The sequence below is a fragment of the Geotrypetes seraphini genome, chromosome 7 (assembly GCF_902459505.1).
Source record: "Geotrypetes seraphini chromosome 7, aGeoSer1.1, whole genome shotgun sequence".
Classification (NCBI taxonomy): Eukaryota; Metazoa; Chordata; class Amphibia; order Gymnophiona; family Dermophiidae; genus Geotrypetes; species Geotrypetes seraphini.
In genome coordinates, this window is record NC_047090.1 from 118,269,228 (window position 1) to 118,296,791 (window position 27,564).

A 27,564-nucleotide genomic window follows, 5' to 3' on the forward strand; every position below is an offset into this window, starting at 1 on the left:
TCATAAAAGCTTCTCAATACAGTAGGGTTTGCCTTCATCAGGAGAAGTGACTATCCTTAATATCAAGATGAAATGTTATGAAAAAATGCACTTAGGTCAACAAATCTAAAGTAGAGAGCATGTAGAGAACGCGGGTCAACTGAGATCAGCGTTCTCTACGTGCTCCCTTCTTTGGTTTTTGTTGACTTAAGTGCATTTTTTCATAACATTTAATCTCGATATTAAGGTTAGTCTCTTCTCCTAATGAAGGCAGACATGCCGAAACATGGCTGTATTGAGAAGCTTTTATGATTGACTTTTCTACGGTGAATTAAAGATATAGAATCCTGAATATCCACGTGTCCTACTTCATTTTGCTTTCTTCCACTTAAGAACTCATAATCCTATTTTCAATATCATTTTTTGCATTCAAAAACAAACGCATCACCTTCCAGGCTTCCTTGTCCAAGAAAAAGATTTTAAAGAATGATAAAAAAAAAAATTATATTATTCATTTATATGGAAGATAATCTAATAGTAGGAGGATCTGATTAGTTTGAAGGCAGACATGAACATTAAAAGCAAAAAAAATTTAAGTATATAACAGTCTTGCATTGCAGAAGCAGCTAAACCAAAATGGGAAGATTAGGTTCTTACCTCAATAATCTTCTTTCCAGTATAAAGAGATGCGCGTCTTAACCAGTGGGTTATTCTCCTTTACCCACAAGTTTTGCAGAAGGAATCATCTACAGCTTTTCAGCACTGTCTCATGCCAGTGGGCAGTGCCCCGTCTCTTCGGTTCGTACCAAAGCAGCTGATTGCACATAAAAGAGGAAAAAGCATAAGGAAAGCACGGGGAACTCCCTGACCAACTGAGGTCTTTTCTGCTCTGCAATAAGGAAAATGAATTAGACTACATGAAATACAAGAAGATTGACTCCAACTAGCACAAAGAATTATTCAGCAGTCATACTCTATCACGGGCTTTTGTAATAGTGAGCTATCACAGCATTTATTGTACTTGAATAACAGCCAAAAACAATTATCTTCATACTCTTTTGGCTGCTCCAAGACAAGCATTTGGAGACGCACATGTCTGAGACAAGAAGCAGGCTTTATTGACATCTGACAGGGTTTGTATCAAGACTCACGTCTCTTTATACTGAAAAGAAAATTGAGGCAAGTACCTAATCTTCCCTTGCAATGCAAAAGTGATATGAGTATTGACTAGTGGGATGTACCAAAGCCATCCTCTGCCTAGGGCGGGGCATATGAACCTGCTGCTAGCATCAAGGACCCAAATGCAGTGTCCATATGCACTTCTACGTCCACTCTGTAAAACTTTGTAAAAGTATGGAGAGTTGCCCACGCAGCTGCCCTACAAATCTCCTTAGATGGGACTGCCTGGGATTTTGCCCTAGAGGAAGCTACACTTTTGGTGGAATGTGCCTTCAAAGAGATTGGTGGCTGATTACCACAGCAAATGTACACAGATGAACTAGCCATGTGAATCCATCTGGAAACAGAAGCCTTGGATGCTGGCTTTTTCAGTCTGCCAGGACTGGTGAGCCAAAAAGATGATTGGTAAGACGAAGACGAAAATTATTCATCACCTGTAGATAATGGAGAACTCTCCTCTCATCCAATAACGCCAAAGCTTTGTCCTTTTCCTTTATGCCTGAAACACAGGCATGTGGGTCTTTTGATTGACATGGAATGCCAACAACACATTTGGCAGAAAAGGACCTGTGTGTAGAGGCACCCCCGCCTCCATAAATGACCGAGCCTGGAGTTCTGAAACCCTGCTTGCTGAGGTGATAGCTACTAGGAAAAACATCCTGATGGTCAAATCCCTCAGTGATACCTCCTGCAAGAGCTCATATGAGGCTTTACGGAGGGCCCCATAGCACAATGTGAAGATTCTATGTTGGAAACAGTTGTCGCATAGAAGGATGCAATTACAACGCTCCCTTCTGAAACCTGGACATATCTGGATGGGAAGCCAAAGAACTTTTCTCCATACCTGCCTGAAAGCAGGAAAGACTCGCTATCTGTACCTTGATGGTGCCAACTGCTAGGCCTTGTTTTGAGATCGTCCTGAAGAAATGATAGAACCATGGAAATTGGAGCCCTGAAAGGGCTGTACACCAGCGCTAAAAGGTCTCCCAAGCCTTAGCATAGGCTGTGCCATAGTCAGCTTTTTATATCACAGAGGGTACCTATGACTCCTCAAAGTAACTTTTCTTCCTCAGAACTGCGCACTCATACAATTTTGTTGAGAGTGCTCTGGGATAAGGTCTACTTTCACAGATCCAGATTCTGGTGACTGAGATAGTCTGCTTGCACACTGTCCACTCCCATTACATGTGCCGCCAAAATGGCTTGTAGGAGGGATTCTGCCCAGTGAAACAATAACTGGAAGAACCATAGGAGGCTAAGGCCAGCACTCCTACACCTCTTATGTGCTCCGTGGTGCATGGACGCTTCTCAGTTCCATTCAGTACAAAACTGGCATGATACAGGGGTAGAAAAGGTCTAGGAAGTCCAAAGAAATTGATCATCATCAAAATCTAGGTGTCTTGAGGCAGACAGAGGTTTTTAAAATAAAAAGGATAAAAGATGGTCACAATGGCAGTGTTTTTGGTGCTAGAAAACCAGCCCAAAAGAGCTATATAAAACTTTAAAAAAACTCAGAAAAGGGATTTTTGGAGGAGGGGACCCTATAGAAAGCCCCAGAGACCCTCAAAGTCCAGTTCTTGAAACACCCAGAAGTCTCCCATAGAGAGTTAATAGACTGCACTCACAGAACTGCCTGGTGTTGGGCCTACATCAACTCACACTGCAGTTAGACAATGGAGAAGATTTCTGCTTCTGATAAGCCTATAGGATCCTTCAGCTGATTCTCTCTTTGAAATGTCTTTTAGACAGACTCTGAGAGCCTGAAATCCTTAACCCCATTAGCTCCCCATGCATTTTTTTTTTTTTTGGGGGGGTGGACGCAGCTGGCATCCACTATAGCCCTCTGGACTGACACAATGCAACTCAGCCTGCGCTCAAGTGCCTGATAAATCAGGAGCAAGCCAAGTTCCCAGAGGAATGCACCCCGAGCTGTCCTAAGGGATAATGCAAGCCGACTAGGTATGTTCCCTGTGAAAGGGTTGCCCCCCCCAGCTACAGTCCTCTGATCCAGAGACTATCTTCTCCCAGGCAAAGCTGTCCCAGAAATCTTGGGAACTCTGGAGCACTGGAAAGCATCAAACATTGGATTAAAACCCGAAATAATAAATCACTTGTACAACAAAGACGACACCTTCTCAACTCACTTGCACAAGGAAAAAGTGAGACTGCTCACTGACACAAGGAGGAAAAACTGAAAAGTTGCAGATGATTCCTTCTGCAAAACTCACAGGTAAAGGAGAATAATCCACTGCAAAAGAGACACATGTCTCTTTTGCAGTGGAAGAAGGACTTATAATACAAAAAAATCAAAAATTCCTCTTTCACTCTTGTTGGTTTAAATACTTGTATATTGGCAGCAGATAATTCAACATGGTGGAAAAAATGCCATCAATTAAAAAATATCTCATTGTGTAGTTCCACTGAAAATGGCTCACTATTTATCACATTTAATTCAATGTTCGGGCTAGACTAGAGACTTCACTTAACAATATACCTGAACACCCACTACCATTCAAACTGATGCCAACTTTGTATTTGTCTTTAAGGCTTATAATAATGATGTATTTAAAGAACAAGGCCTCAGTCACACCTCCTCCACCATAGATACTAATTTATATCTGGCAGGAATATTGGTGTATAATTCTCCTCATTGGCCTTAATTCATTTTATATATTTAAATTCGTTTCAAATTTCTTAACATTAATGTGCTATTTTTTAAAGTTTTATAAATAGTTATAATTTTATCTTATGATGAATTTCATACTCAACTTAAATTCATCATGTATTCAACGCTGCTGGAGAAGCAGGAGAGAGCAGCCGGAGTGCCAGCGAGTGAAGGAAATCACTCGCGGTATGCTCCAACCACCTCTTCCTGCACTAAAGTCGGGCCTCACCAATCAGGAGCAGGATAGAAGGGTAGTAGGGTATAGATAGAGTATTACTATACAGGTCCTGGACCTGATGGGCTGCTGCGTGAGTGGACTGCTGGGCATGATGGACCTCTGGTCTGACCCAGCAGAGGCACTGCTTATGTTCTTATGTTCTTAATGATCCGACATGTTTCATAAAAAATTTGCTTTATCAAGGATCCCCCAGATCCGACGAAACATGTCAGATCATTAAGTCCCAGCAGCATTGAATACATGATGAATTTAAGTTGACAATTATACATCAAGTAGTACAGCCTTGGTATCTGACGCAGGTTTTGAGGAAATACTGTATATACTCAAATATAAATAAAGATTTTGGGGTTAAAAAAAATGGACCAAAAATGGGGATCTCTGTTTATACTCGGGTCAGTACGCACCCACCTCCTTCGTGGACCTGTTGCAGACTTCCGCTGGGCCTGCCATAAGACCTGGTGGACCAGCGGTGGGCTGGAACAGGAAGCATCCCTCCCGACTCCTGTTCCAGCCGACTCTAAAAACTTTCACTTCCCTCCTGCCTCCCCGGCGTACCTTGCAAACTCCTGGTTGTCCAGCAGTGAACTGGGACAGGAGTGATCTTCTTATGCTCTTGTCCCATGCAGAGCTGCTAGCTGAATGGCTGCTGCAAGTTCCTGTGATAGGTTGGGGCAGGAGGGATCCCTCCCACCTCCTGTCCTGGCTGACTCTAAAAACTCTGACCTCTCTCCTGCCTCCCCAGCATACCTTTCAAATTCCTGGTGGTCCAGCAGAGAACCAGGGCAGAAGCAATCTTCTTGCGCTTCTGCCCTGTGCTAGCTGTATGGTTCTACCTTGGTTAAGATGGCGTCCATTGTTGCAGAATAGGCTCCCCCTTCCCCAGAATAAGAATAGCCTTAATAGATCAGACCAATGGTCCATCGAGCCCAGTAACCCGTTCTCATGGTGGCTAACATATCTAAAATCCTCCTCCCTGCACCATCACCTCATCCATGCATTGAGGCTCCAGAATTTTCCTTGTCTATTGGGTCCTGCACACGAACAGGGAGTTCTTCTGAAAATGCTACTCTGGAAGTTCTGGATTTTAGATTCCTACCCAAGACCCTAAATTTGGATTCCAGAAATCTCCCCAGTTTCTTATATCATTGGTACCTACAAGTACCAAGACAGCAGGCTCCTCCCCAGCACTGTCTAAAATCTTATCTAGATGACATGTGAGGTCTGCGACCTTCACACCAGGTAGGCAAGTGACAAAGGAATCCTCTCAGTTACCAGTCACCCAGCTATCTACAAGTTTAACAACTGAAAACTCCCACTACAATGGCCATCCTAACCCAACTAAAAATCTTATTGACTTATATAATGCATTAAAAATATAGAGACCTTGAACATTTAAGAAAATGCTTATATCAAAATGTCCCAATTAGATTTCTTAAAACTGTGAAGTCTTCTCACAAACTCCTTCACATTCTGAGATGAGGCAAATAGAGACAAAGCAGAAGAACCTTTTTGCATGTTACCACACCTATATCACATAACTGCCTACTGTTTGAACAAAACTCAATAATTACCTTATTTTCCCAAAAAAATTGTAAAGGGTGCCTTTTTAATGTTTTGGCCTACTAGAATGTGGTAGTAGTTGTTAGTCTGATAGTATTTATTAACATTTTATTAGAAGTAAAAGTTTTGAGACAGAATTTGATAATTGTTGAGCAGTATTTAGCTTTTTCACATTTTATAAATCCTGTGATATTTGCTATATGTTTCTGTTTATTTAGAGCACTTGATTGGAAAAGTAAGGTTTAATAGTTCTGATGGAGAAATTCTGAATTAATTAATTAATTAATTAATTTTTGTTGAGAGTACTTTAAAGTCCCACAAACTGCTACTGATAGATGAGGCATGAGCAAACCTTATCTATAGCACATTTGGCATTTTTGACAGGATAAAAGTTATCACAATTGATTTCCTGGAAAGAAAAACAGCTCGGCTGTATTCTTTCAGTTGACAATAAGGGACTCTTTATAAGTGACACAACTGGCATTAAGCTTCAGCAACAGCTACTACCACTGCTAGCAGAAATACCTACCCTATACACTGGCTTGCTGTTGTGGTTTCCAATACCTATCCTCACAAAACAGCCTGCTACAGTTTTAGCAAAGAAGGGCATATGACACCAACGTTCCAGCTTATGCCGTGATAACCGCACTCTGTTTAGTTCCTCAGGTAAAGAAACTGGTTGAGATTTAGGTGGTATTTCTTCTTTCCTAGGTTGGGAAGAGGAAGCAAAAAAAATAAGACAATCAATACAATTAGAAACCCAAAAAAGAGTTTTTCTTTCTTTTAACCTGTCTTACCAAATGCAACTGTTCTTCAAACAAGAGAAGTTTCCAAGTTTTATTAAAAATTTGATTAATTGCCTAGACAAAGTTTCAATGCGGTGTACAATAAAAACCAATAAGTTTAGTTTTTGTTTTTTACAAAGACCATCCCTTAAAGACTCACAATTAAGACTAGAGACTTACAGATACAATAGGATAAAAAAGGGAAGAACTACATTACATTAGGTATTTCTATTCCGCCATTATCAATGTAAAAATAGGAAAGTAACTTAAACAGGAAGAACAAAAGGAAGGGGAACATTAGTATCCATAGTACTGCTAAAAAGGCTAAAAGTTGCTAGTAATACGATGTCCTGAAAAGGACGCTCAAACATTAAATGCATCTCTGAATAAAAAAGCTTTTAATTTAGATTTGAATCGATACAGTGATGGTTCTTCTCTTAGATCTGAGGGAACAGCATTCCAAAGCGATAACATTACATTACATTAGTGATTTCTATTCCACCATTACCTTGCGGTTCAAGGCAGATTACACAAGAACTGTTATGATATTAAGAAGTACATAAGGAAAAGTGTGAACATTTTCTAATTTGCTAAGGAGTGGGTAGTATTGTAAGTGGAGCTTGGGACATGTCTGGTTGTGTTATACTGGTTTTATGTATTTTTTGAAGAGTAGGGTTTTTGTTTATTTCTTGAAGGTTTCGTAGTCTGTGGTCAAAGTCAGCAGATTGGTGAGTTGTCTGTCCAGTTTCACTGCTCTGGTGACCAGTAGGTTGTCATATAGTTTTCTTCGTTTGACATTTTTGGTAGGCGGGTATGTGAATAGTGTGTGAGTTCTCCTGTGTCTGGTTGAGGTGGATTGAAGTAGTAGATTGTTCCAATAGGTTGAGCTGTCTCCGTTTATAGCTTTGAATAGTAGGCATTGGAATTTGAATTGTATTCTGGCTTGTATTGGGAGCCAGTGTGAGTCATGGTATGCCTCTGTGATGTGGTCGTATTTTTTCAGCGAATACATAAGTCTTAGGGCTGTGTTTTGTGGAGGCGTGGCTTGGCAGCAAAACATATCGGACGCATAATCGTTTCTCCCCTCTACTTCGGATGTCTTTTTCTGGTAAAAGTGTAGCGGTTCCCTTTTTTTATGGTGGAAACAAGAGTGGATTAAAGGAAAAGTGAAGAGAAGATGGAGGAATTTAAAAAAAAAAATTCCCTTTGACACTTGTTCGGTGAGCGGGGGAAAAAATATGAGGAGATTTTATCAGCGGCTGCCAAGAATAACGGTTGGTCTAATAATGCGATTCTCTAATCAGAGATAGATAAATATTATGGCGAAGTAAATAAGTGCTATAAATAAGGAAAATAACTGCCACTTATAACAGGGAGTCGCGGAGGAAAAGAAGAAACAAACCAAACAAACAAAGCCGTAAACCGTTTCAGAAGTCAGTAGTCAGAAGGATATTGGGAAAGTACAAATAAGATCCTGGCAGTTTTTGAAATTGAAGTTAAACTAGGAAATTTGAATTTACCTGCTTAAAGTTCCGTTGAAGAAATAACGGAAGTGTGCTGCGATTGGTAAAGTGAAGCGCATCTCCTGAGGGGTAAAGAGGAGTGGGGGAAAAAAGGTGATCAAAGCAAAGAAAAGATACGGACAAATAAATATACAACTATATCTTGGGTTTTATTCTGCATGCTGGATAAGCTTGAGATTTAGGCAGAGTTTACTGTCAGCTTTGATTACTAACAGAATGTCTAAGGCAGTGGTTCCCAACCCTGTCCTGGAGGACCACCAAGCCAATCGGATTTTCAGGCTAGCCTTAATGAATATGCATGAGAGAGATTTGCATATAATGGAAGTGATAGGCATGCAAATCTGCTCCATGCATATTCATTAGGGCTAGCCTGAAAACCCAATTGGCCTGGTGGTCCTCCAGGACAGGGTTGGGAACCACTGGTCTAAGGAACTGTTGAAGTGAACCGTTGAAGAGTGCCATAATTAGATCAGTTTGTGCATCTTTTGAGAGGGAAATAAGTTATTCTGACATCTTGACAAGATTTGGAAAGACAGAGTTAGCTGTCAGTTTCGAATGTCAAACAGAAACAGAGTATTTTTTTTTACTGATCTACATTTTCTAAAAATTCACTGAGAGTGAAGGAGAAAGGAAAGGAAAAAATAAAACAAAATGGAAGTTAATGGCAAGAGTGGGAAAGCAACTACATCTTGTCAAGCTAAAATGGATGCAGCAAGTATTAGTGGCAATGCAAAGAGGCTGAAGACAGATCCACCGACTCCTTCTAGGGTTCCACTTCCAAGAGATGATTTTTTGGAAAACTGCACAGCTTGAGACAAGGGTAGAAAAAATGGAAGTAACATTAAAGCAATGTCAGAAAGATCATAATACAGTACAAAGTCTTGTGACACAGATTGAAGATCTGTAAAATAGGTCCAGATGAAATAATTTGAGAATTCTGGGGCTACCAGAGGGGATGGAGGGGAAAAATACGGTGGCTTTTCTAGAAGGTTTAGTTCCAAAACTGGTACCTTAAAGCCCTAAATTTCCTCTAGAAATCGAACAGGCCCACAGAATTCCTGCAAAATCAACTGGAAAGGGAAACCAGCGTCCTTTAATATTTAGAGTGTTGCATTTTCAGCAGGCAATTGAAATATTGAGCCTAGCTAAAGTTACAAGGGAAATAACATACAAGGATTCAAAACTACATATTGTCCCTGATTTTGCAAAAAAAAAAAAAAAAAAAAAAAAAATACAGCTAATAAGCGCAAACAATTTCTTCAACTTCGACCAAAGCTTAGGGAACTGGGGGCTAAATATGACCTCTTGTACCCAGCTGTGATACGGGTCACACTTGCTAATAAAACAACCCAATTTGAAGATCCAGCAAGGCTGGTGGAGGTTTTGGAGCAACAGAAAGAACCTATGTCTATATAGGTCTTGAAAATGTCACATGGACAAGTATGCAATGAAAAAATATTTTAATGACTTTTGATTGGAATGCTGACAAAGAAGAGGAAAAGGAAGGATAGAAAGAAAGTGAGAGGGAGAGGGAAGAGAGAAAAAGGAATGGAAAAGGGAAGAAGTAAAGAAGAAAGAGAAAGAAGAAAAAGAGGAGAGTTGAGAAAGAAAAGGGAAAAAACCCCAAACAAAAAACTGAATAACAACTATAATAGGTTATGAATGACTAAGGTTCTAAGTTATCAAAGTCTTTCAATTGAAGGAAAGTGTTGCTCTTGTCTTGTTGAAGACTGGAATACTTGAATAAAGTTCAATGGTTTATATAAAGTAAACTCTTCTGTTTCACAATTGTTTGAAGACATGAAGGAGAATTGTTATGCTACCATGATTAGGTGGATTTCGGCAGCCACAAGGAAATACTTTAAAATACATAAATTCAAGAAACAATTGGATTAACTTGTAAAATCTGGAGTTCTAACAGGAATGAATTTTAATTCAATTGCATGGATTTACTAGTAAAATAGATATTGACTTGTTCTAAATCATAGAATAATAGAGTGGATTTATTATGTTATTCCCCACGTCTTAGATAAGTTCAGTATGAATTGCTGATTTCTTATGGATTTTAGACATATGTTCAACATAGATTCCTTTAAGACAAATTTGGTTGGATGTAGTCCATTCCCACAGACTTAATAGGTGATGGACAATAAATAGATGCTTGGTCTGTCATATTGGGTCCTACAATATGTGGATGCTAAGTTTTATTTTAAATAACAATTGGATGATTCTGTTATCTTCATCCACAGATTACAAAACCTTCAAGAAAGAAATTAAAACCATACTCTTCAAAAAACATGTTAAACCTATCCAGCACAACAATCCTAACCCAACATCCAACACTCTATAAACCCTTAGTACTCTCTAATTTTTCTAGTTATCAAACATTATCTAAAACCCATAATTCTCCCTTAAAATTTTATCTCATCGTTTAATCTATTACTTCAAAGTTGAAATATAATTCTTGTTTTAGTTTGGATGTAATCTGCCTTGAACCGCAAGGTAATGGCGGAATAGAAATCACTAATGTAATGTAACATATCACCTATTGCTTTATTCCTTTTTAATTTTTAAAAGTTTGGGTTTTTTTTAAGTGCTTAATATTTATTCTATATTTGATGATCATATTGTCATTATATATTATATTAGTTAATTAGTTCATTAGGTTCTAGGAAACAACAATTCATTATTTATCTTAATAGATTCAGAGATAGTTATAAAATATTTATATATTTAATTGAAAGATGAATAAAAGGGGTATAAGGGTGATTGATATGATTAATTAAGTTATTTAGTAATTAAGAAGGGTTGGTTGATGGAGGGAGAGAGAGAGATATTAATGAAAAGATGACTTAGGGATGGGGTTCTTTCTTTTATCAAATATGTAATTAACATTATTAAGGTATATAATTAATTTGTTCTTCTCAAGGTTACACCTAATACAGGCTTGGATTAAAGGTGTATATAACTTTTAGAAGAATACAGTATGCAAGATCCTTATGATAAAATAAGTTATAAAAGGAAACTTTTTGTATAAGGACGCCTGGGGGGGGGGTGTTGGATTGTAAATCCACATGAGTGTTTCCAAGCAAGCATTTTGTAAAGGGGAAGGTGGGGGAGGGTTTTCTTTATGTGGGGTACTGGACGTGTATTGTATGTGTTATATTGAAATGTGAGAAATTTTGGAAATTTCTGCTAAGGTATCAGTTTATTGAAATATATAATTAATTTGAAGCTTTTTTCTTTGAATGTTAATGGGCTTAATCATCCGATTAAAAGAAAGAAAACCCTTAATTTTTTAAAGGCACAGGATGCTGATATTTATTATATTCAGGAGACGCATCTTTCCGCAACTGAATCAGCAAAATTAGAGGGAGGGTGGGTGAAACATTGTTTTTATGCTCCTGCTGTGGGTAAAAAGGCTGGGGTTCAACTTAATTTCTGCGGATGTTTCAGGGAGGTGGATTCATGTGAACATGAGCTCCAGGAATGATACTTTGGCATTATTTAATGTATATGCTCCTAATTCAAACCAATGGAATTTTCTAAAACTCTCCAACAGTTGATCCTACCACTGGCCGCTTCTAATTTGGTGGTGGCTGGGGATTTTAATGCTGTCATGGATTCAGTGATGGATAAAAAAACCTAGTAAGATATTAAGGGCTCCTTTTATCAAGCCGCGCTAACGGTTTAACGTGTGTAATAGCGCGTGTTAAACCGCCGGCTGCGCTAGCCGCTAGCACCTCCCTTGAGCAGGCGGTAGTTTTTTGGCCAGCGCGGAGGTTAGCGCGTGATGAAACTCACACACGTTAATCCTGCTAGCGCGGCTTGATAAAAGGAGCCCTAAAATCATTAGGGTTAGACAATTTGATACAATCCTGCAGGTTAAAAGACATATGGAGGATTATTCATTTTAATGCTTGGGAATTTTCTTTTTGCCCCCATGTTCATAAATCGTTTTCATGCATTGATTATATTTTTGTTTCCAATAAATTAGTTCAGGAGGTCACTAGAGCCGTCATTGATCCAATTATCTTGTCTCATCATGGGGAGTATGGATTGACTTTAAAATGGCTGAACAAGATTATAGTAGACCTGTTTGGAAATTCAATAATACTCTGCTTACGGATGCAAACTATGAAGAATTTAAATTGAAAATGAATATTTTCAAATAAATGCCTTGGAGGAAATCTCTTTAGAAACATTATGGGATGCATTTAAAGCTACCATGAGAGGGCAAATTATCTCTTTTTCAGCTCATACAAGGAAAAAACTTAAATTAGATTTTTTAAATCTGGAACAAAAGATTAAAGATTTGGAGTTAAAGTTAGCCTCAAAATGGAACAAAATATTTTGCAGGCCCTATTAAAAGTTAAGTACGAATATAATGAGATTTCCTCTCAATTGGCTAGAAAACAATTGTTTTTTCAGCAGGCTCTGTATTATGGAAATTTTAATAAAGCGGGAAGAATACTAGCTAATTATTTAAAACCAAAAAAAGAAAAGTAAAAATTGTGGCTATTACAGATGAAAATGGGACAACTCAATCCCAGATTGGAAATATTTTAAAACAGTTTTTGAAGTATTATAAAGCTTTATATTCTTCTGAGCTTTATCCGAATAAAGAACTGGATGGATTAGAGTTTTTAAAACTAATTAAGGGACCAAAAATTCCCGAGCATATAAAGAGAACTCTTGAAATGCCAATTTCACTGAAAGAACTGCAAACAGCGTTGAAGTCCCTTAGAGTTGGATCCGCTCCAGGTGGGGATGGTTTCACTGTAGAGTTTTACAAGTCATTTCAAAATATTCTATTACCTCATCTATTAAAATTATATCAGGCTCAACTAATTAAAGGTTGCATTGCAGGTACTATGGCAGAATCATTAACAATTGTCTTGCCAAAGCTCACCATTTATTTCTATACCGCCAGGGAAGCTCAGAACGGTTTACATGCATTTATTCAGGTACTCAAGCATTTTTCCCTGTCTGTCCCGGTGGGCTCACAATCTATCTAACGTACCTGGGGCAATGGGGGGATTAAGTGACTTGCTCAGGATAACAAGGAGCAGCGTGTGTTTGAACCCACAACCCCAGGGTGCTGAGGCTGTAGCTTTAACCACTGTGCCACACTCTCCCCAAATAAAGATCCCACATTGGTTTCAAATTACAGGCCTATTTCTTTGATAAATGTAGATGCAAAATTATTGGCTAAATTGTTGGCTTTGAGACTGGCCAAGGCTCTCCCTTATATCGTGGGTATGCACCAAACGGGGTTTGTTGCTCAAAGACATTCTTCAAATAACACCAGATTGGCTTTTCATATGTTAAATTTAACAAAAGCCATGGAAGAACCGGCCTTCTCTGTATTCTTGGATGCAGAGGTCTTTGATCGTGTGGAATAGACCTTTAGGTATCAAGCAATGGATTGGTTTGGTATTGGTTCTAGATTTATACAAATGATTCAAACCTTGTACAGTTCCCCTTTTGCCAAATTATATATTAATAATAATTTTTCAAAACGCTTTAGTCTGGAGAGGAGAGTTAGACAAGGATGTCCATTATCTCCTTTGTTGTTCAATATTGTACTGGAACTCTTATTATTGACTATTCAACAAGCAAAGGAGATCCAAGGTATTCCATATACAGGTTGGGAATATAAAGTCTGCGTATGCAGATGATATTCTGCTTCATTTGAGAAATCCTGAAACTACCATTCCACATTTATTGGATTTGATTAATAAATTTGGGAAATTTTCAGGTTATAAAATAAATTGGAGCAAATCAGAGATTCTTTCGTTAATGTTCATTGTCAAAAAGGTTTATTTGATTCATTCCCCTTTCTATGGAAGAAAGAGGGTATCAAATATTTAGGCATTTGTATTCATAAAACTTTGGAAGAGTCGTTGAAGGTAAATGAAAAATCTTTATTGCTAAAGGTCACGAAAATGTGTGATCAATGGAATCCTTTACATTTGTCTTAATGGGGGAGAGTCCAAACAGTCAAAATGATGATCTTGCCTGTGGTTTGTTACCAAATGGGTATGTTGCCAGTTTTTTTTCTGGGGTCATTTTACAATAAATTAAATAGCATTTTAACAAAATTTATTTGGCTAGGCAAAGCAGCAAGAATTGCTTTAGTATCTCTACAAAAGCCAATTGCGGAGGGTGGGGTAAATTTTCCAAATTTTTATAGGTATCATCAATCCTATATTTTGCGTCAAGGTATGTACTGGATCCTGCCGGAGCTCATGGAAAATCTTCTAGATTGGTTGTGGCTGGAATGGCAACTCATGTCTCCTTTAAGATAAGTTATTTAAAGTTTTTATACGATAAATTATTTGAATGAATTAAATGAAGGAAGATTCAAAATATACTGATTAAGATTAAAGGTGGCCGATGAGGAGGCTGGCTATGGTATAACTTGGGTTTTACATGAAATATGAAACCCAGGTGTAGCCGCTGAGGTCACATTAAGATGAATTATTAGAACAACAGAATAAATTCGGGAAGAATTGATATGAATTAAGAAGCAAACAGTGAAAGAAGATTATTATAATAAGTGAGTGATATTGGTTTGGTATTGGTTCACTCATATACCCGAAAACAACTCACAACAAACCAACAGACTACACCACTCTCATACGTGCATATGTGAACATCAGAGCCATAAGCCCCAAAACAGACCACATAAAAAACTGGATAGAAGAAGAAAACCTGGACTGCCTTTTCCTCACAGAGACCTGGCTTACTTCTGACTCGGACTCAGAATAACTGAAGTTTGCCCAAAGAGCCACAAGATAACAATGGTATGCAGAGAAAATAAAAGAGGAGGAGGAATTGCCATCATAGCCAGAAACACCATAAACCTAAAAATACAAGACAAAACAACCAACCTATATACGGATCTACTAGCCTGTCAACTTTCAAGCACTTCACTCAGAGGAACACTAACATGCATGCTCTGCTACATAACCCCAGGTAACTGGAACACAGCAAAACCAATATTTGAAGAATTTATATATCAAAACTCACTAACGACAACCTACAACCTAATCCTAGGAGACCTCAACCTCCACCTTGAAAACCAATGCTGCAAACAAGTAGAAACCTTAACATACAAAATCCTAGACCCTCAAACCACACACGAAAAGGGACACCAACCTATCGCAGCCTACATGTCCCAACAACCCACACAACCAGAGATCCAAACGTCAAACGGAAAATGGAATAGTTCCCTCTGGCCAGATCACTACACTTACTCCTTCGAAATCAAGTGGACCAACAATAAAAGCACTCCAATTACTCAAAAAATAACTTACTACTCACGCAAACATATCGATCCCACCATATTCTGGACAAAAGCAGATATCATAACCCAAGACTACACCCCCAAAGACTTCATCTGACAATGGAGCCATCTAAGTACAGCAACCTTGGATGAACTAGCCCCAGAACAACCCAAAACCAGAATCCACAGAAAATCAGACAAGTGGTTCGACAACGAACTACTCCTACTCAAAAGGCAATGCCAACAACTAGAAAGAAAATGGAGAAAAAGCAGTCAGGAATCCAAAAATGAGAATAATGGAGAATAATGAACCAAAAATACAAAAAGCAAATAGGAGAAGGACCCCAAGACACAAAAAAGCTATTCCAGCTACTAAAAGATCTCACAGACACCACTCCCTAATTAGCCAACAGCAACCACCCCCTCCCTCAGCCACCCTCTTAGCCACATACTTCAAAAACAAGATTGCAAACATCAGAGCCACGTTCAATGGAATTCCCACACACATAGAAGAGATCTCAAATCCCACCACAGAGAAAGAATCAGTTGCAGCAGACAGAACCTGGTCCAACCTCTCACCCATACAATGGTCAGACTTCAACAAACTATATAATAAATACAGCCACGCAGCCTGTGACCTTAACCAGTGAATTGCCCCATACCTATTGAAAACCTCAAGTACACTATTCCGCTCCCTGCTCCTACAATGGATACAATCTTTACTCACAGATGGACTTTTCCCAAAAGACCTCAGCGAAATCATCATAACTCCAATACTAAAATACCCCAAAGCAACAACGGACCAACCATCCGACTACAGACCCATAGCCTCAATCCCACTGTACATCAAACTGATGGAAGGCCTCGTAGCTAAAACCCTAACCTCATACCTAGAAAACCACAACTTACTCTACCCCACACAATCTGGCTTCAGAACCAACTACTGCACTGAGACTCTACTAGAAACACTCATGGACACAGCTAGACAACATCTTAGTACAGGCAAGAAAATCCTGATCATACAACTAGACCTCTCCGCAGCCTTCGACCTGGTAGACTAGGACATCCTCCTACAAACACTAGACTCCTTAGGAATCTCAGGCAAGGTACTATCATGGTTTAAAGGTTTCCTACAATCTAGAACCTACAGGGTTAAACCAAAGAAAGAAAAATCAGAAACATGGTCCAACCCCTGCGGGATCACCTCTGTCTCCCACACTATTCAACCTATATATGGCTTCCCTCAGCTCCTGCCTAGACAAACACGGCATATCCTCATACAGTTATGCAGATGACATCACCATTCTCCTCCCCTTTGACCATCCAGAGCCCACCATGACAGGCACAATACACAGAATACTCGAAACAGTAGCAACATGGATGACAGAACACAAACTAAAACTTAACTCTGACAAAACAAACTTCATCCTCCTAGAAAACAGCAAAACTCCAACCTTAACAAACCTAGTAATAAACTCGATCTCATACCCCATTCAACCCATGCTAAAACTTCTTGGAGTACTGATTGACAGAGGCTGTACCATGCAACCACAAATCAACAAAATATAATAAAAGCATCATTCGCAACTATGAGAAATCTAAGACAAATTCGAAAATTCTTCGACAGGAAACAATTCCAACTTTTGGTACAATCTCTTATCCTTGGACTAATAGACTACTGCAACATATTATACCTCCCCTGCCCAGCAGCCATGATAAAGCAATTACAAACAATACAAAATACAGCCCTAAGACTCATCTACTCATTGAAAAAATATGACCACATCACAGAGGTAAACCACGACTCACACTGGCTCCCAATACAAGCAAGAGTACACTTCAAATTCTATTGCTTACTATTCAAAGCTATTAACGGAGACAGCCCAACCTACTGGAACAACCAACTAATTCAAGCCACCTCAACCAGACACAGAAGAACCCACTCACTATTCACACACCCACCAACCAAAAATGTCAAATGATAAAAACTATATGACAACCTAATGGCCACCAGAGCAGCAAAACTAGACAGACAAATCACCAATCTGCTGTCGTCAACCAATGACTACAAAACCTTCAAAAAAGAAACAAAAACTCTACTCTTCAAAAAATACATAAAACCTATTTAACACGACCAGTTCCTTTCCAAGCTCCACCTATCACACTGTCTACTCCTATCAAATCTAAAATGTTCAAAATACCCAACATGTATTACCTTAATTTCTCGACAATTCTTATGTAATCTGCCTTGAACCGCAAGGTAATGGCGGAATAGAAATCACTAATGTAATATATGTTTTGGAATTGACTAGTTTATTATTTCACTCTGAAGAATATATATCTCTAACAAGGCCTTTAATAGAGTTATTTGAGATTATGTCATATTTTGAGTCTCAAAATGCCTAGGTTATATAAGGACAATAGAATTTTAGTAGATACTTGGAAGACATTTCCAATTCATAAGTCAAATTGTCAGTCCCGTTGGCTGAACTCCAAGATTCAAATTGGCGGAATTAAGATCATCTGGAAGCATTGGATGAAGGTGGGCATACACACTTTGGAGGATGTCATATCAGATGGAAAACTGCTTGACTTTTCACAATTGCAACATAATTTGGTCTTAATAAATCACAAAGCTTTAGGTAGTTGCAACTGAAGCAGGCCATTCAGGAGGGGTTCCCTGACTAGAAAAATCTTAAAACTCAATAAAGTTTGCCATTCCTGTGCTTCCAGGTGGATTTCCTGGGTCACCAGACCGCTCAATGGTATAAATTAATGTCTGGATTTTTGAATAAGAAACCAAAAACTGGTCTTCGTGACATTTGGAGCATTGAGATAAAGCATCAGATTAATGCGTTTCAACAGCCACAAATCTGGACTTGGAGGATGAGGTGTGTGTTGTCGGCATCTATGAGACAAACTTGGTTTTTCTTGTTGCATAGAGCATTTTGGACCCGTTTGTTTACAAAAATTAGAAAGTTCTAAGTCTAATAGATGCTGGCATTGTCATCTTGAAGCTGGGACATCAGATCATTTACTATTCTATTGTCCATTAAGACATAGTTTTTGGGAATCCATCTGGAGTCAAGTAAATAATTTATTGGAAAATCCGGTGGCATTATCGTATGATATGGTATTATTTGGCACATCAATGAGAGCGAAGAGCTAAATATCATCTAATAATAAATTACTACTTATCATGAAAGGGGCTGTCATACAGCACATTACAAAAAATTGGAAAAATTGGGATTGGCTAAGTTACAGTTTTTGGTGGAATTCTTTATGCCACATCTTTAAAATGGAATGTACTATATTATTCAACAGGGGCATTTTATGAAATTTAAGGATGTTTGGGAGCCATTAACTAATTACTGTAAAGAATGAATATTACTTTTTCCCTCTGAATATACACATCCAGTATGGGGGTGGAGGGGATAGGGATGATTTTTGTTTTCTTATAATTGAAGTTAATTGTTTGGGTATTTGGGGGGGGGGGGGGGATATTTGATTTGAATTAGTTTCTGATAGAATATTAAGTGATCTTAAAGTATAAAATGTTTTTATTTGACATTGCACTTATTGAAAGTTTTAAAAATGAATAAAGAATTTATAAATAAAAAAGGGCTGTGTTTTGTATTGTTTGTAGTTGTTTTATCATAGTTGCTGGGCATGGGAGATATAATATGTTGCAATCTAAGTAGAAATGGAAGCAGGAGTTTAAAGGGAGCATATGAAGGGCAATGGAGATTCAGAGAACTTGCCTATCCACTTGACTTTTCAGTGTGACAGCGTCAAGCTGAAAAAATACTGTCTTCTACTCCACAGGCTAGCTAGCTGGGGGATGCCTTGAAAATAATGGCAATAGCTCCTGTTAAAGGATGGAGTCAATTGCTGTGAAACAGCAACACCTAGTGACAGGATTTAGGGTTCTGGAAGGAGCCCTAGTGTATGACTCACAGCCAACAACTGTTGTTATAACAACTGGACTAACAAGTTAGAGGAGAATTTGAAAAGCCCCAAGTGGTTAAAAATGAAGATTCATGGCTCCAGATTTCAGCTCCAATTCAAACTAAGCTGGATGCCCAAAGGAGGAAAAAATTGTCAGGTCCAAACAAAAAAATATAAGCCTAGATGGTATAATTTTTTGTATTTGCTTTCTTTTGGGCCCATACATGTTTGTTATTAGCAGATGCTTACAGAGGTAGCAAAACCTAAAGGACAATTAGCCTGCTTTTGTATCTAAATATGGTTGTATATGGCTGTTAAGGGTTAATTGACTTTTGGAAGGAGAAACACCACTTTTTCCATAGGAAAAGTTGCAAATTTTGAAAATGTAACTTTCAAATCAGAGCTCAGGCAAATTATAAAGTTAGGTATAGTTGATAAGTCCCTTCCTCAGATGGCTTACAATTTAAGCTTGAATCTTGTATTGGTGGGGTTGCTGGTTATGCATTTTTTGCAATGGTTTTTCAGTGAGGAATATTTCTCATGGTATCAATTGTAAGCTTTGCCATTTTTACAAATAAGTTATAGAGATTAGGTACTTACCTTGATAATATCTTTTCCAGTAGATGATGATGGTATGCTAAACCAAAGGTCTTGCATCCGCTCCCGCAAGTCTGTTGCAGGAGATACTGATGTTTTCAGTATCTCTTCCTTCTCCCTGTTCTCTGCTGCCCCCAGTCAGTTAGTTTCAAAGCTGGCAACAGCCCTACAGGATAGAACAGGAGGAGAATGAGGACTCCCCCCAACAATACTTTGATCTGCTTATAAATATAAACACATAGCTCATAAACACGCCATAGAGAGAAAAAGAACAAATCTTTATTAGCAAAAATTCATAATAAACTGTGGAACTCTTGGGAAACTCCAAATAACTATATACATTCAAAAACAATGTCTTCCAATTTACAAAAGCTGGCAGAAAGTCAAGAGATGCAGCCTTCAGGTCCAGGCAGGCGCATCGACAATGATGGGCGGGGGGTTCAGAATACCATCCCTATCCAATGGAAAAAAAGATTATCAAGGTAAGAACCTAATCTCTTTTTCCAGTGCAATAGTGATGGTATGCTGAATCAACGGACATACCTAAACAGTCCCAGAAACCCCAGGTGGGAAAGATAAGCCTGCTCTCAAAACTGAAGGATGAAATAGCTAAGCCATCTTGAAATGGTAGCTTTGGAAGCTGGCCCCTCCTTCTTAGCCAGATTCGTCAACACGAAGAGGTGGCCCAAGAGATGAAAGTCATTAGTAACCTCCAGGTAACGCAGGATAGCCCTCCAGACATCCAGCACCTTCAAGACTTTGTCCTTCTTAGCACCCGAGGGCTGGAAAGCTGAAAGTCGAACTTCCTGGTTAAGCTGAAATGCCGAAACCATCTTAGACAAAAAAGAGGAACGGTCCTCAAGAGACCCCGGCCCCCGAGATATACAGGTAAAGGTCTCTGCATGACAAGGTTTGCAGTTTGGAGTCATGCCTCGCAGATGTAATGGCAACCAAAACCACTGTCTTCAATTAATTCCCCGTTGTGTTCCCTGGAATTTCAGTAAAATCCCGCTTAAAGCTTACCATTTCTTTCTCGTTCTCTTCTTCATTTTCACCCCACCCCCAATCTCTCTAATGATGAATGCTCAGTTTTCACATATCCCAGTTTTCAGGGGTCATCGTTCAACTCGGGTTAACAACTCAACCATTAGTCGTATTCCCCAATGCACCGAAATTCAGACCTACCGGGCTTATTCTCCTCCTTCTCTCCCCTTCAATGACATAGCCCCACAATGTCTAAACCTAGGTCTAATTAACACCAGGTTCATGCGCACAAAACATCACATAATCAAAGATCATATTACTCATCTTTCCTTGGACCTTCTCTGCATAGTAGAAACCTGGCTATACGAGGGAGATGAGGCTTACCTCTCCTTCGCTAGCTCCCCTGATTACTCTTACTCCTTTAATCACCGCTCTGGCAGGAAAGGAGGTGGTCTTGCCATTATTTTCAAATCCTCCTTTATTGTTAACTCTGATCTCTCCTCAATCAATTCTATTGTAGAGGCCATTCAACTTAAAATTCATACCAATCCTGCTGTTGACTTACTCCTTCTCTATATCCCTCCTCCACTCAACCCAAACACTATCACTATGGCTCAATCTATCATTTTTGATTTTGCAACTCTTTCCCCAAATCCCATTATCCTTGAGGATTTTAATATTCATTTTGAAGACTTCCATAACCCATTCACCTCCGATTTCCTAAATCATTTACAAGATCTTAATATATCCCCTTTGTTTTTTGACCCAACTCATTCAAAAGGTCACACTCTTGACATGATCTTCAGTCCTTTAACCCAAATTTCTAATTTCTCTAAGCCACTTATAATACAAGTTCCATTCTTTCATTTCCACATCCTGTCACTTAAAGCCTGCATCTCACTCATTGCCAACAAAAACCTTTCACAATCTTAACGATTCGCTCTCTCTGTCCTCTTTTCAAATAGATCTAAAAACTTTTGACGCCGCTGGCCCTAATGAACAATTAGCAATCTGGGACACTGCCTGTCATTCTCTTCTCGACAACCTAGCCCCAATTTTTACACGTCCTGTTTCTTAAAAAAAACAACTCAACCCCTGGTTTTAACTCTTCACTGGCACTTCTCAAATGCCAACTCTGTTCACTGGAATGCAAGTGGCGCTCCCACCCTACCTTACTTAACCTCAATAAATACAAGGAACATTCAGAATACTATAAAAAGTTCTTGAACAGTGTAGAGAAAATATTATTCTAAATGCATCACTAAAGCAAAAAACTCATCAACTCTTTTCCATCCTGAAAAAAACTCACTCAATTTAAGCCTAAACCAACCATCTCTAACACAGACTCTCCTTCAGCACAAAACCTGGCAAACTTTTTCCAAGAAAAGATCAATACCATCAGACAGGAATTAAAACAAAAACTAGTCCAATTATTTACCCAGAAGTTGCTAAGCTCAATTCATAAGCTCCTCATGTTCAAATTTTTCTCTTCCCTCCTTAAAAGTACAACATATTATGCACTCTCTTAATCCCAAATGTTCCAATTCTGATTCTATTCCCCCATTCATTCTCAAATGTCACTTTTCCATTCTTGGTCCATACATTCTTAAACTTATTCACGCAAGTCTCACCTCAGCAACACTACCAAAAGCCTGGAAGCATTCGTTTATCTTTCCCATTCTAAAAAAACTATAAAGGATCCACCCAGGAATGTTCCAACTACAGACCAATAGCCAATCTTCCTTTTTTAGCAAAACTAACAGAAAAGATCGTATTCAATCAGATTTCAGACTGTCAAAAAACCACAAATTCTTCACCCCAATCAAACTGGGGTCCGCAAAAATCATTCAACGGAACACTCCCTTTTAGGATTAACAACTTCTATTCAATACTTTCTTGAACAACACAGATCTGTTATTCTTGTCTCATTAGATCTCTTAGCAGCCTTTGACAAAATAGATCATGAATTTTAAAAGGTTAGCCTCTGTTAGTATTTCTAACCAAACCCTAGCATGGTTTACATCCTATTTTACAGATCACACTTCTACAGTATCCTTTAATGACTCCACATCTTCTGTTTACAAAAGTAATTTTGGTATTCCCCAAGATTCTATTCTTTCCCCCTTACTATTCAACATCTATCTGGCCCCACTACTGATTCTTTGTCGATCTATTTGCTTTACCGCTTACGCATATGTGGATGACATACAACTCATTCACCCCATTGATCCTTCCAACACTTGACATTAGAAGTATCAACTCAAAACTAAATAAAATTAGGCTATGGTTAAATGAAAACATGCTCTCTCTCAGTATTTCTAAAACTAACAATATTCTTTTTACCTGGAAGGAGAATATTCAACTCATAGCACCTTTGGTCATCAATAACACTACAATTGAACTAGTCAATACAACAAAAATTACAGGTGTTCTTATAGATAACAAATTAACATATCTCCCACAAATTTCTGCAGTAGTTAAAAATTGTTTCTACTAGTTACGAATAATAAGATCTCTAGCAACTATTCTGGACCAACAATCTTTAAATATTTTTATCCATTCTCTCATCATTTCAAAAATAGACTACTGCAATTCATTATAAAAAGGCTTGCATCAAAAAGAGATCAGACGCCTTCAAATAATCCAAAATACCATCCTAAAAGTTATAACTAATTCCTAGAAATACGACCATGTCACCCCTTTACTAAAAAACACCCAATGGCTCCCGATTCCCCACAGAATAACCTACAAAATAGCTATCCTCACATTCAAAACTCTACAATCTAACGAACCTGCTTTCGTTGATAGAATTTCTCAACATCTCCTTCAAATTATTGGCACTCGTCAAACCACTTCCTTCTCAGTTACATCCCCAACGATCTGGAATTCCCTACTAAATACTCTGAGGGCCGAAAACAACTTGGATAAATTCAAAGGCAGACTCAAATGTTTCCTTTTTAAAGATGCCTTCGAGTAATAAGCTCTTCCTTTCCACTCCTATTTTTTCAAAAAACATCTTTTTCCAAAAACCACTCCTTCCCCCATCCTTGCGCTCTTCCCTTTTTATGTCTGCTTTTCTTGTAATTATTGTATTTCAACTATTCTTGCACATTGTTTTCATGTCTAGTCCAAATTTGTCTTGTCGATATGCCCTTGTAAGTCTCCCCTTGTTTTTAACATTGTAAAACACTTAAAATTTATGATAGGCGTTTCAACAAATTTTTATAAAACTTGGAAACTTAGGGCTATGAGGGTGGCATCTTGTAAGGGCTCAAACGGAGACCTCAAGAGCCCTTCCAGCATAATGTTCAGGTTTCAGGAGGGCAGGGCTGAAAAACCGGTAGCCACAGCCTCAGAACACCTTTAAAGAATTTGACAATATCACAGAACTTACACACTAAATGGTGAAACCTTGTCCAGGACCACGATAGAACGTGATTTAGGAGTGATCATTAGCGATGATATGAAGGCTGCCAATCAGGTGGAGAAGGCTTCGTCCAGGGCAAGACAAATGATGGGCTGCATCCATAGGGGTTTTGTCAGCAGAAAACCTGAGGTAATAATGCCACTGTACAGATCCATGGTGAGACCTCATCTCGAGTATTGTGTTCAATTCTGGAGACCACACTACCGGAAAGATGTGTTGAGAATTGAATCGGTTCAGCGAATGGCTACCAGGATGGTCTTGGGGCTCAGGGATCTCACGTATGAAGAAAGACTAAAAAAACTGCGGATGTACTCACTGGAGGAGCGAAGGGAGAGGGGGGACATGATTGAGACCTTTAAGTATATCACGGGGCGTATAGAGATGAAAGATGATATCTTCAGTCTTACAGGGCCCTCGATTACCAGAGGACACTCGCTGAAAATCAGGGGAGGGAAATTTCAAGGTGATGCTAGAAAGTACTTCTTCACCGAAAGGGTGGTCGATCATTGGAACGAGCTGCCTCAGCAGGTGATTGAGGCCAACAGCGTGTCAGATTTTAAGAGAAAATGGGATATTCACATGGGATCAATAGGGGAGTAAAAGTCAGGGAGTAGGTCATTGGTATGGGCAGACTCGATGGGCTGTAGCCCTTTTCTGCCGTCGATTTCTATGTTTATGTTTCTATCCGGGTGTGAAGAGAGAGAACATCTGGCACACTGGGGCCTGAAACAGGAAAACTCCAGCCACTTGAACTGTCAATGAAGAAACCGCCAGCCCCATATCCATACCTTCTTGAAGAAAGGACAGAACAACTGACACCGAAGCCATGAATGTGGCAGGCTTCTTGGCTCTCATAAGAGTGCATACGGCCACATCTGAGATCTGGTTCAAAGTGACGCGCTTAAGAGCCATGTTGTGAGACCAAAGCACTCCAGATCTTGCAGGACCTTGAGAAAGAAGTCCCTGGAATGGCTAAAGCCTCAGAGGGTGGCCGATCTAAAGACACACTAGGTCCGCATATTATAGATCTTGGGGCCAGTCCACAGGATAACCTGTCCCTGATGCCTGGTCAGTCTTTAAGGACTCTACCTATCCATGGGCCAAACATGCAAAGAGTCCCTCTACGGAGACCAGTGAGAGAGAAGGGAGTACTGAAGGGGGCGCATATGCACTCTTGCCCAAGGAATCTCTTCTATCGTGGCCGCCATTGAACCAAGGACCTGAAGATAATCCCAGGCTAACGAAGACTGCTGTGCCAGGAAAGATGAAATTAGGTTCCCATGTTTCAGTTTGCTTGTCTCTAGAAGAACCTGGCCTTTCTTCATGTTGAATCAGACACCCAAATTCTCCAGGGGCTGAACAGGCTGCAGCTGGCTCTTCTTCAGGTTGACAATCCATCCTAGACTTTGAAGGATCATCAAGACAGTCTGAATTATTCTCTCCATTTTCTCCCATGAGGGTGTTTTGATGAGCCAGTTGTCCAAGTAAGGGTGGACCAGCCAATCCCAGTTTGCAGAGGTGAGCCACCACTACAACTATCACCTTAGTGAAGATCCGGGGGTGGGAGGAGGGGGGCTGTAACAAAACTGAATGGGAGGACCTTGAACTGAAAATGCTGTTACAGGACATGAAACCAAAGGAAGCACCTTCGATCCAGGAATACTGGGATGTGGAGATACACCTTCGTGAAGTCCAGCGCTGCCAGGAACTCCCCCAGCTGCACTGAGGCAATTACCAACTGGAGAGTCTCTATATGAAATTGAGGCACTTTTTGAGAGCCTCAATGATGTACTTTTAAGTATTCTTGATTATTGTAATGTTATTTATTTGGGTGCTTTTAAGAAAATTGAGAGTGATTCAAAACACCGCTGTTCAATTGATCTTTGGATTGAAAAAATGGGAGCATATTAACACCATATTATTTCAAACTCCACTGGTTGCCGATTGACGCCAGAGTTTTGTTTAAGTTTGCCTGCATTTGTTACAAATCAATTTTTGGTTTGTCACCTGGATACCTTGTTTCCCATTTTTCTTTGAACCACCCAAATAAGGTCACACGCAGTTTGTCTGTTTACATTTCCTTCCGCTAAATTATGTTGTTACAAAAGATTTCGGGAGAGAACTCTCTCTTTTCAAGCTGCCAAATTGAATGATTGGTTCGGTAAAATTATGTTAGGATCCTCTTCTTATCTTGATTTTAGAAAACTATTGAAGACCCAACTGTTTAAAAAATTTGTATCCTAACTTGTTGTTTCGTTTAATAATTCTATGCTTCAGTCATGCAATGTATCTGCTTTTAAATTGTATTTTTACTGTATGGCTGGTTCTTATTTGTTGTAATCTGCTTAGAACCATTCTTTTAAATTGCATTTTTCTTTTAAATCATATTTTCCACTGTAGGACCAATTCTTATTTATTGCATTTTGTTTTGAATTGTTTTTTCCTTTTAAAATTACTCTCCACTGAATGACTTGTGCTCATTTGTTGTAAACCGCCTAGAACCATTTTTTGGTTAGGCGGTATATAAAAATAAAATTATTATTATTATTACTTGAGGTCTAGGATGGGCCTCCAATCTTCTGAGCCTTTCTTGGGCACGACAAAGTACATGGAATATCTGCCGGAGCCCAAATCTGTGTCTGGAACCTGCTCGATCACCTGAATGTCCAGCAACCTGCGGAGGGTCGCCTGGACCCGAGCCTTTCCAGTCTGCCCACTAGCAAGTCTATGAATCAGGCAGAAAGGGGATGGGCAAACTCCAACTTGTAGCCAACCCTGATGACTTCCAGAACCCATTGGTCAGTTGTGATAGCCTCTCATGCTTCCAGAAAGTCCTGCAGCCTGTCTCTGATCTTGCACTGGGAAGCCTGGCATCACTGCAATTTCTTGGGCTACCCAACTGGGCAGAAGGTGGAGCCCTTGGATTTTCTATTCCCAGACTGTGCAATCTGTGCTGTGGACTCTGAAAGAATCTCTGGGACGAGGACCCAGAGAAAAGGCACGAATGGCATGAGCTGCAAAAGGACTGAAGGGCATGCTCTTTGGAAGTCCTAGGCCTGCTATCCGGGAGCACCTTTGGGTGGCAATCCTAGATGCTAGCCATGAGGTCATCCAACCTCTGGCCAAACAACAAATTGCCCCTGTAAGGAAGCCTACTGAGTATGGTGGATATGGAATCCCCAGCCCAATGTATGATCTACAGGGTTCTGCGAGCAGACAAAGAATAAACTGAGACCTTGCCCACTACTTTCAGAAGATCATATAAAGCATCAGTCACATAGTCCACTTCTATCAGCAACAGCTGGGAAGGGGGATCAGAATGCATACCGCTTTGGTCACGCAATTTAGAATGGCACACTTGAGTCACAAAGGAGGCAGACGCAGCAGC

At 39.3% G+C, this 27,564-nt stretch overlaps 1 protein-coding gene across 1 annotated transcript in view; it reads right to left on the reverse strand.

Moving 5' to 3' along the window:
- Positions 1 to 27,564, reverse strand: part of RTF1 (RTF1 homolog, Paf1/RNA polymerase II complex component) — a 194,326-nt gene that overhangs the window by 86,178 nt on the left and 80,584 nt on the right. Inside the window, exon 8 of the mRNA XM_033951754.1 lies at positions 6,151 to 6,328. Coding sequence (XP_033807645.1) covers positions 6,151 to 6,328 — 178 coding nt within the window. The remainder of the gene's footprint in view (positions 1 to 6,150; positions 6,329 to 27,564) is intronic.